General features: G+C 47.7%; 1 protein-coding gene across 1 annotated transcript in view; it reads right to left on the reverse strand.

Annotated features, from left to right (window-relative positions):
- RGS5 (regulator of G protein signaling 5) overlaps nt 1–10,340 on the reverse strand; it is a 63,636-nt gene extending 53,296 nt beyond the window's left edge. Inside the window, exon 1 of the mRNA XM_075002785.1 lies at nt 10,233–10,340. Within this exon, the coding sequence (XP_074858886.1) occupies nt 10,233–10,276 (44 nt within the window). The 5' untranslated portion in view covers nt 10,277–10,340. The remainder of the gene's footprint in view (nt 1–10,232) is intronic.
- Between the last annotated feature and the right edge of the window lie 862 nt (nt 10,341–11,202).

Raw genomic sequence — 11,202 nt, forward strand, 5'->3', positions numbered from 1 at the left:
GTTCAGGTTGAACATCAGGAAAAACTTTTTCGTGAGGAGGGTGGTGAAGCATTGGAATGGTCTACCCAGGGAAGTAGTGGAGTCTCCATCCCTGCAGCAGCAATGAAGGGTCCTGTGGCACCTTATAGACTAACAGAAAAGTTTTGAGCACGAGCTTTCGTGAGCATCTGATGAAGTGAGTCTGTGCTCACGAAAGCTCATGCTCAAAACTTTTCTGTTAGTCTATAAGGTGCCACAGGACCCTTCGTTGCTGTTACAGATCCAGACTAACATGGCTACCCCTCCGATACTTGTCAGCCCTGTAGGTGTTTGTCTTGCCTCGACAAAGCCCTGGCAGGGATGATCTGGTGGGTTTGGTCCTGCTTAGAGCAGGGGGCTGGACTCCGGCTTTTTTAGGTCTCTTCCAGCTCTATTGTTCTATGATTCTAAGACAAGGGGACTATTTTTTGACCTGGGGCCATTTGAAGTATTTCTCATCCCAATGAGGGATGTAAAATTCTGTTTTAATTAGTCAATTGGTTAAACATTAAGTGTAACTGATTACACTGGGGGGGCAAGGCTGGAGGGGCTGCTCCAGCTGGGCTGGAACACCTGTGCCTGCAGGGTTTCCAAGGCTTCTGTAGCCCAGGGCTGCTTCAGCTGGGTTGAAGCACACCCCCGACCCACAGGGCGCCCAGGGCGTTCTTGAGATCTGGGCTGCTCCAGCTGGGCTAGAGCACGACCCACCCATGGCGAGTCCCATAGGGCTGGATTAGCCCCGTGCCTGCTGTTGGCAGAGGGCTACTCCAGACCCCACCAGTTAACCGTAACCAGTAAGCCTTGTCCATTTAGGGTGATGTTTACTGGTTAACCTTTAACAACCCTTGTGGCAACTTTAACTGAGATTTCATGAACTACTTAGGCAACTGAAATCTGGGGTTTTGTTTTTTTTGTGCAGATAATAGCTTAGAAATTATCTGAAAGGAGCACTTTGTCATTCTTGTATTAAGAAGCAATATTAAATAAATATTAAACCCATTCAGCTCTAATACTAAAATGTTCTGACATCTTGTGGCAAGTCACTTAAGGGACACTGGTTAGGTTTTAAATTGTAATGTCTATTCTTACTCAGTTACTCTTACTAAAATCAGAAGGGGCAATTGTGATCATTTTGTCTGATCACATGGGCTGCATCTTGCCCACCCATGGTTTAAGGACTTCCAGATACAAAGACTTCATCATTTACACAAGTTCAAACTTGCAAGTGACCGAGGCCCCATGCTGCAGTGGCAGGCAAAAGCTCCCAGGGTCTCTGCCAGTCTCACCCAGGAGAAAATTCCTTCCTGATCCCAAAAAGAGTGATCAGTTAGACCCTGAGCATATGGGCAAGACCCACCAGGCAGATTCCTTTGAAAAAAATTCTCTGTAGTCACTCAGAGCCATCTCCATCTAGTCCCTGTTTTTAAAATGCTGCCTACCATCACTGCAAGTACTTGCTGAGGTGCACTGATACCCAGGAGTGGACAAGTCACTCCCGAAGTCTCTCAGCTGGACACTTTGGGGGAAGTAAGAGTGTGGAAACCCAGAGGCTCAGCCTCAGGCAGTGAGGCTGTGGCTTCTCCTTAAGGAAGAAGGGGATCCTTTGGCAGTCTGGCACAAGAGACCAGTGTTCCTTGTAAGCTGAGTGCTTGGGCAGCTACCCATGAGAAATTCCAGTGCCATGCAGCTGATTAGCAGAGCACCCACCTTTTGTCCACAGCCAGCAGCATGTGTTTCTATTGGTGGTGTGCATCTGCGAATGCATTGGTGCACATAACAGAATTCATTCTGCTCATGGATGGAAAAAGTTAGAACAGTGCATGGAACTGTTTTTTAAAACAGAGGTCTGCAAACTTTTAAAGTACAAGGTCACTTTTGACTTCATGTGCAATCCACAATCTACCCAAACCCACGTACCTTTGCTCTGCCTCCTTCCCCACCCTCCTGAGGCCCCTTTCCTGGCCAACTCCTTCACCAAGGCCTCATTATGCTCAATCCATTCTTTCTTTCCCAGCCTCACACCTTCATCAAGCTGAGGCAGGGGTTTGGAGTGCTGTGGAGTTCAGGGTCTGGTCTTGGGTTGAGGGGTTCAGAGTGAGAGAGAGGCTCTGGGCTGAGCCTCGGGTAGTGAGTTGAGGTGCAGGATGGGGGTCAGGGTGCAGCAGGGTCTAAGGGCTGCAGCAAGAGGTAGGGGTGCCGGAGGAGTTTCAGAGCTGGGATGGGTTTCAAATGAGGGCTTGGTTTTTGGCACTATTTACCTCAGGAACCTCTGGGGCAGTGGTGCAGTAGAACTAAGGGAGGCAGCTTGTGTGTGGGCAGGATAGGTGGCTCCACATGCTGCCCCACCATCTTCAGGCACTGTACCCATGTCTCCCATTGGTTGTGGTTCTCCATTTCTGGCCAATGGGAGCTGTGGAGGGTTATACTTGTAGGGAAGACCAGTGTGTGGAGGACTCCTACCCTGCCTCCCCCAGAGGCCATAAGAACATACCCACAGCTTCCAGGAGTGGCACTGAGTAAGGGAAAATCTGCCTTAGCCCTCTGTGCTGCCAAGTCTTAAAGGTTAATCTCCTGGTTTTGCTGCAGGAGCCTCCAGGAGATGAAGCTCAATTTCAGGAGCCTCCTGGCCAGTGTTCCATACATGGATTGGAAAAAAATTAAAGGAAATTAATTTGTTGTGTACCAATATCAAGGTAAAGAGAAGATACGTACCACCAATAGAAACCAAAACCCCAAATATATTATGTAAGGAATGTGCCAGTAGGAGCTCAATACTGCTGAAGAATTCGGGGACTGTCCCCTTTAGAGCTCATTTGCATGAAAATGCACAGGTGTGCATATGTAATGCTTGTAAACAAAGCCTTATGGGTAGCAGGTGAAGAAATGACTTTTTGTCTACTGTAAACAGCATATGGTTGTAAAGTCCCAACTTATGCTGTCACCCAGTGTAAGAATTGTGGAGTCTGACCAATGCTTGAAGTTATTGTGGGGGCACAGGGCAGTCATCACTGCTGTGTAAGACATGAATCACATCTAAGCCTTGTGAGGTTGAAGTCGGGGACGGGGGAAGGAGAGTAGTTGAACTAGCTGGCTGGGAGTCTTTTGGCTATACAGCTATTTGACTAGTCCTCGCCAGCACTGTTCAAAGATAGATCTAAAGCTGGGTCTAGGGTTATTTGGTAACCATGAACCTTGGTGAATACTGAGATGCTGTGGCTATGCCCAGAGCTGAAGCCACTATGAGCTGAAATCACTGAGGCTGTGTCTACACTAGCCAAAAATTTCAAAATAGCCATGCAAATGGCCATTTTGAAGTTTACTAATGAAGCACTGAAATACATATTCAGTGCCTCAATAGCACATGGGCAGCTGCGGCACTTCAAAATTGATGCGGCTCGTCCAGACGGGGCTCCTTTTGGAAAGGATCCCACCTACTTTGAAGTCCCCTTATTCCCATCTGCTCATAGGAATAAGGGGACTTTGAAGTAGCTGGGGTCCTTTCGAAAAGGAGCCTCATCTGGACGAGCCGCGTGGCAGCGAGCTGCATCAATTTTGAAGTGCCGCGGCCACCCACATGCTAATGAGGCGCTGAATATGTATTTCAGTGCTTCATTAGTAAACTTCGAAATGGCCATTTGCATGGCCATTTCGAAGTTTTTGGCTAGTGTAGACACAGCCTGAGAGCTGAAGCCAGAAAGAGCTGGAATCACAGGGTTCTGCCTACAGCAAACCCCAAAATACAGCAGGCAAACAATGGTGGGTGGACAGCAAAAGAAGCAGCAGGTGGCAGGAGTGACTGGTGGGTGGCTGGTAGGAGAAGCAGTGGGTGGCCAGCAGGCAGGAGAGACCAGTGGGTAGCTGGTGGGGCAGCTGGCAGCAACAAGCGGAATGCCAGACTAGCACAAAGGTGGCATTTCCTCAAGGTCAATGAGGGAATGCACCAGGGTGATGGGTCAGAGGCCGCACAGACTGGACAGAGTTGTAAGTGGGGCATTTGAAGGCAGAGTAAGGAGACAGTTTGGGTGTGTGAATGGGACCCTTACAGTATTGGACTGGTGAGTCTGAGAGGCAAAGAACACTGTCAATCCATTTGAGCTGGAACAGTTATTTGAGGGTTGGTTATGAACTCTAGGGCCGTGTCTACACAAGCCCAAAACTTCAAAATGGCCATATAAATGGCCATTTTGAAGTTTACTAATGAAACGCTGAAATACATATTCAGCACCTCATTAGCATGTGGGTGGCCACGGCACTTCGAAATTGATGTGGCTCGTCCCGATGGGGCTACTTTTCGAAAGGACCCCCTCTGCTTTGAAGTCCCCTTATTCCCATCTGCTCATAGGAATAAGGGGACTTCGAAGTAGGCGGGGTCCTTCTGAAAAGAAGCCCTGTCTGGATGAGCCACGTGGCGGCGAGCTGCGTCAATTTCGAAGTGACGTGGCCGCCCACATGCTAATAAGGCGCAGAATATGTATTTCAGTGCTTCATTAGTAAACTTCAAAATGGCCATTTACATGGCCATTTTGAAGTTTGGGGCTAGTGTAGACATGGCCTAGGTGTGGTATTTCCTCAAGTTTATACCATGTGACTTTTCTGCCTGTGTTGTGTTGGGAGATGACTGTGAAAGATAGTGTGTTTGTGTGGGAGTGACAGAGATTCACATTGCCCCTTTAAGTATGCTGAACACAGTCAGCCATAGGAGCAGCTGTCAGCAAGCTCCCTCTAGCCTGAGCCCTGCTAGGTCCCCCTTGTCTGTGGGGGGTCGGGTACAGAGGTGGGGAAGGGTGACACTCTGTCAGAAACCCCTTCTTCTGTCTTTTCTACCCTTCACAGCAAGCAAAGGGCTGTTAGGGTGTGAGGGCAGCTCCAATGTGGAAGGCAGGAGCAGCACAGCAGCGGTTGGAGAGGCAACTGAAGTGGTGGCACTTCCTTGATAGCCTCTTGGCCAAACCAGTCAGGATCTTGGGTCAGAGGTTCCAATATCTACCAGTAGATCCCAATCAATGAGTTGGTGACCACTGGTTTAAAAGTTTGGGCATAGTGTGGATATGTGACAGGATCACTGGGCTGTGTGAGCTACACCTTTATTTGCGTGGGGATCCACAAGAACATGCCAAACCCACTGTGAATCTCAGAGCACTGGTGCTCCAGCTTTGCCCAAGCATAAGAGAAAACAAATGTTCTCCCATATCGAGGTATATGCCTCAAATGGGTAGGGGTTGCTTCGTGGGAGGAGTTTTGGAGACTGGATTATTTTTTCTGTTTAGAGACCTAATAATAATTGCTGCACCCTTCTATTCCTAATTTCATAACTTCTGAGCAGCTCCAAAACTGCAACCAGTCACTTTCCAAACCCCAGCATACCGTGCAGCCCCTTTGACAGGACAAGGCCCCCAGGAGCCTCAGGGATTCCTCCTGCATGACAATACCACCTTTGAATCTCCAGACTAACCTGGCACTGCTGACAGGATTCAGGATGCTTCAGGCTACTTTGCTTCTGAATGAGAACTCCCACACAGGGATTTAATGGTGTTTGACTAATTAGCTTTCAAAGGTAACTTGGTCCCCAAGTAGGCAAGCCTCTGCCTTTGGTCTCTTCTTGCAAGTACAGAGATAAAGGTGAATATTTCAAGTCAGTTGGACTGAAACCTTTATGTGTAAGAGTCACCGTTGAAAATGTGACAGTGGCTCCTAAATCATGTAGGCACTTTGAAAATGCTCTTGGGAACACACTGTGCATGCTCATTATACAGTTTTCAGAGGTTTGCAGCTCAGGTAGATCAAGTGTTTCCTTTGGCTCAAAGTAGGTACTGCAGCTCAGTGAGTGCTGTCTCTATGCCATCTCTGACCTGCTGGTCTTTAGATGGGCTGATTGTCACACTGCTCAAAAAGAAGTCATAAGCACTGGTCATATTCTGTTTGCACTCAAAAACAGTAAAATCATGTTCTCTTCTATTGTCCCCAAAACATCCTTATCAGGCAGAGGCCAAGGTCCCAATTCCCCTCTGACTTACACAACATACTCCCAGTTCTCATTTATATCGAGACCTCTTTGTCCTCCTCTGGCTACAGAAAGGCGGTCTAGGAACCTGTTTGTATATGAGAATTCGGCTCTGTGGTTACATCTACACTGAAGCCTGGATCAGGTCAGTCTACTGACAGTCGATTTAGCAGGCCTAGTGAAGACCTGACAAATGGACCACAGATCATTCTCCCGTCGATCCTGTTATTTTACCGCATATGAGACGAGTAAGGGAAGTTGATGGTGTAGGCCCTGTGGTAACTCAACTTAAGGTATGTCAGCTCCAGCTATGTTGTTCACATAGATGGAGATGTGCAGCTTAAACTGAGTTCTTGTGTAGTATGAATGTAACCAATATTGTCATTTCTACTTGTATAAAGGGGCCTGGATAGATTTAAACTGCAGCTAAATATTTACCAGAACTGCCTAGTAAAAACAAAATGGACATCAGATGTACATAAGATTTCTATTAATTACTTGATAAAGTGGGAGAGTTCTTAAAAGAATCTATTACCTGTTAGTTTTAAAGTATTTTCCAGAGCAAGATGAGCGCAGGGTCGGCCCTTATTTGTATGGAATACACTGTGAGCACAGTTTTTAATTAATCACAAACATATTAGAAGGAAATACAGGAAATTAGTCATTCACAACAGCTGTACCCTGTGAGGTCTTAGAAAAACTAGTGAGGAGAGGTGGGATTTTCCAAACGCAAAGTGACTCTTGGTCCAGGGGTACCTGTGACTTACACATCTTCGTCCTTTGAGTTTATGAAATTCCCAGCTGACACAGCTAAGACAGGCATTCTTCAGCCAGGGACCTGTAAATCTGCTGTTGGGAGAAGCCCTCTTGTCTGCATAGATAGTGGCATCATTGAAGTGATATAGCAGCTCATTTTAAGTGTAGACAACCTCTCAGAAGGCTATTGCTTGAAGCTTCAGCATTACTTGTGTCATCTCACAGGCCTTGTCTAGGCGGTTGACGGAGTCTAAGTATGATGGCAATCATGTAGCTGAAATTGGTGTACCCAAAGTGGAGTTTTCCTTGTGATAACATTGACCCCAGCTACTCTTCTCATTTTACTGGAGTGCTGGCATTGATGAGTGCATTCAGATCAATTTATTGCATCTGTGGTGGTGTGATAAATCGACCCTGAACTGAAGATGTGCCCTCACTGAAATCACCCTCCATCAGGGGCAGGGGAACTGACAGCTTCTGCAGGCCCCACCTCCCTTTCCTTCTCCCTCCCACCCTCCCCCATCATCAGTAGGCCTGATCCGGCCAGCAAGTTATATGGGCCCATGGTGTCCAGGCTGTATAAACATTCCTAGGCTGGGGGCCTGGCTCCTCCGGGCGGCGTCCACCAACTCCCTGGATGCCTTCGAGGAACGGTGGGCGCTGTCCGGGGTCCTCTGCTCGGTGTCCCCCTCCGGCTCCCTTATTTTAAACCTTTGACCCTCACTCCCGTCCCTGTTTTTCTTTCGTTGTCCCCCGTATTCATTTGGAACCGGGCTGTTTTTAGTGGGCCCCCTCTCATCGTGAGAGGGGCCTTTTAGCCATGGGCAGGCTATGCCTGCCCACTCCCCCGGTACTCCAATACGCTGGGGGCCTGGCTCCACCAATATTTGGAGCTGGAGCTCTTCCCCAACCTGATCCGCTGCTTTGCTTACCTCCCGCAACGTCAGGATGCATGTGATCTATGTGTATCTGACAAAGCAGGTCTTTGCCCACGCAAGCATATGTTCCAATAAATTTGTTAGTCTGTACGGTGCCACAGGACTTCTCCTTGTTTAAACTGTTACTGTAACTGCCCATAACCCAGACTTGACTCCACATGTAGTCCCAGGCTTAGGGCAAGGTGAGCCAGGGTTGCTTTTGGCCCTACCCCTTCAGGGGCCTGTGCTCCAGTCAATGATACCATTCAGTGCCTGCTGGCCAGACCCCACTGTCATCATGCTGCCTTGTGCCCTGCTCACCAGCCAGGTCTCACTGGGCCAGCTCTGTCCAGCTGTGCAGTGTCTTCCTTTTTAACTTGAATCTTGTGAATGTTGTTCAAAATACTAGCTTTAATAAAACTTGTCTATACTAATAATATATGGAGATATACATCTCATAGAGCTGGAAGGGACCTTGGGAGGTCATCAAGTCCAGTCCCCTGCACTCTTGGCAGGACTAAGCACCATCCCTGACAGATTTTTTTTGTTTTAAATCTATTTGCCCCAGGCCCCCAAATGACCTTCTCAAGGATTAAACTCACAACTATGGGTTTAGCAGGCCAATGCTCAAACTACTGAGCTATCTCTCCCTACTAAACTGTCTTATAAAGCAAAGGCACATCTAAATAAATATTATTTACAGATAGTTTACTATGTCTAGCCATAATAGATTATTCAAACACAGCCATTGGAATGCGATTTAAACATCCATTCACCAGGCCGACAGAATAGTACAGAATCAATATATAATTGGCATGGTTATATGCATGAGACAGGAAAGCCATAATACTGACATACAGTATCATTAATTTAATCATCATAGGCAATCTAAAGGGCTTTTCTTACACAGAACAGCTACTAAAATCACTGCACAGTTATTTTATCATGTAACCACTGTGGGAAAGACCACTTGAAAAATAGCACAAGCGTTAATTAGTGTTGTGGCCAAGGGGACACAGACGTAACTGTGCATATGATTTTGATGTAAAGTGTGAATGTGAGCCTGCTGATAAGTCAGTTGTGTTACTGATCTCCCTTGGTGCCAATCTGCAGAAGATACGAGTTGTTCTGCTCTCCCAGCTAGGAGCTGTGGCTCAATTTTATCAATTTCTGCTTTTAGTTCTGGCAACCTCTGGATCAGAAGGTGTGTTGGCTTAGGGTGGCTGTGGCTGTGCAATATGAAAAGAGGCATACTCTGCATATACTGGTGGAGGAGAGGAGGGGTTGGGGGAGGGTTGTGGTGGGAGTGGGAAAAGAAGGGACCTCTTTCCATGGAGCTCACTGCTGCTGGGGGGAGTCCATGCCACCCACCTGCTCCTCCTGCTGCTGATGTGGCCTTGTGGACCCCTAGTCCCTTTGTGAATCCATGCCCCCCATCACCCCGTACTCCGCAGCAGCAGAAGGGTTGGAGTGAAGAGCAGCAAGGTGGCTCCAGCTCATGCTGCTCTGCTGTCTAGCTGCACAGCACTGCTTTCTTCCAGGGAGTGCTGGGGCAGTCCTTTCCCTCCTCTGTAGTGACATGGACAAAAGGCATCACTGAGAGAGCTGGAGCTGCCTTGCCGCACTTTCTCCACCACTGTTGTGAGAGCAGTGTGGGGAGGGGGCTGGGACACAAGGTGGACTCCTGCTGCTGGCACTGGCCTTCTGGCCAGCTTCTCCTGCCTTGGGGGGGTGCATATGGCCCCATATGTACCCCACCACGTGTCATCTCTGCCTCCTATTCACTAACCCTCTGCCCCAGTCCCAAGCTTACACCCACCACCTAAACACCCTCACAGAGGCTGCACCCCCTCCTGCACCTAAACTCCCAGAGCCTTAGGCAGGTTGCATGCGTGTGTGTGAGGGGGGACTTGAAACAATTCTGGGCAACAGCAAAAATTATACAAACCTGCCACCCCTGCCCTCCATCACTCAATATGGGTGTCAACTCAGGAACCAGCCCCATGGCAGTTACAGCCCAGAGCCAAAGCCACTGCCCACTGATGTACTTTCCAAACCAGAAAGAGTGGGGCTAGTGCTGGTCCAGCCCAGGCAATAGAAAGAATCTCAACATGATGGCACAGTCCAGCTACAAAATCTTTCTGTCAAACGGTGCCGCCTTCTTCTGAGCACTGACACACCAGTCATAGTCCCAACACAGCCTGCGCTTAAGCAAGATTCCACCTAGGTCCTTAGCACAGTAATACTTCAGCATTCTAAATACATGTGCTGTTGGCTAGTGCATTACAGTAAATTAGCATACAGCCAGAAAAGACACCATCCAGCAGCTCTTTGAATCAATACTGAAAACTGCTTTTTATAACTTTTTGTAATGGTCCTTCATCTGACCTTGTCTCTCACCTTCCCCTGCAACACAGTTCCAGGCTAAGTATTTGCATATGTAAACACAATTTAAATTTAATTTCTTAAATTTAAACAATTTATGACATTGAAGCATCAACTACCATTTTGTTTTCTGCATAACCAGCAGTTGTTCTCACCTCTCCAGACATGTGTGGGGCAAGGCAGCTAATCCTTTGCACATTTTGTCTAGCAGTTATTTCCTCAGCTTCCAGCAGCTCCTGGGAGAAGGCAGAACAAGAAGGCTCCAGCTGTCTCTGTGATGCAGCTTTCCCCTCTCCAGTCATATATAAAGGCTCTCTCTGCCCTGGGCCTGAGCCAGACCCTCCCCCAGTCACACTACACAGAGCAGTTGCTGCTGCAGAACAGACAGAACTCAGATGACCTTAGGGAATGAGAAGCTGAGGGGCTTTGGTGTTCATTGATGTCCCCCAACCTCAAACCTGTGCACTAGGGCCAGTGTGTCAGTGGCATGAGAGCACGTGGCCAGATGTGAAGGCTGGGCAATAGTTTGTGTACCCCCTAAGACCCAAGTGGTGGAACAAGTTAGTGGGAGTGCTGAGAGCTTTTGAGCCAAACTGGAAATTCTGTATATAATGAAAACCACTTCAAGCCTGAGGGTGCTGCAGTGCTTCCTGCACCTCTAGTTCCAGCACCTGTACCCTAAGGTTTCCCCTTATTAAATCCCACACTGTAGCAGAGATTGGTAACAGAGAGAAAGCCATGCTAGTCTATATGCTATCAAAACAAAAAAGCAGTCAAGTAGCACTTTAAAGACTAACAAAATAATTTATTAGGTGATGAGCTTTCGTGGGACAGACCCACTTTGTCAGATCACAGCCATACCAGAACAGACTCAATATTTAAGGCAGCCTTGATTACTATTTTTGGTTCTCTATGCCTTAAACATTGAGTCTGTTCTGGTATGGCTATGGTCTGTAGCAGTGATGTCAGGCTCTTGCTGGGAAAGCCCTCTTCTTACTAACTCTTTGTGCTATCCTATGAAAATGTAAAGCAGTAGCCCCGCAGACTGAATTTCAGGGGTCATTTGCCTCAGACTTGCATGCTGGCAACACAATGCAAATTCCTCACATAGCCCCTCACCATTTA

The sequence above is a fragment of the Carettochelys insculpta genome, chromosome 9 (genome assembly GCF_033958435.1).
Source record: "Carettochelys insculpta isolate YL-2023 chromosome 9, ASM3395843v1, whole genome shotgun sequence".
NCBI lineage: Eukaryota > Metazoa > Chordata > Testudines > Carettochelyidae > Carettochelys > Carettochelys insculpta.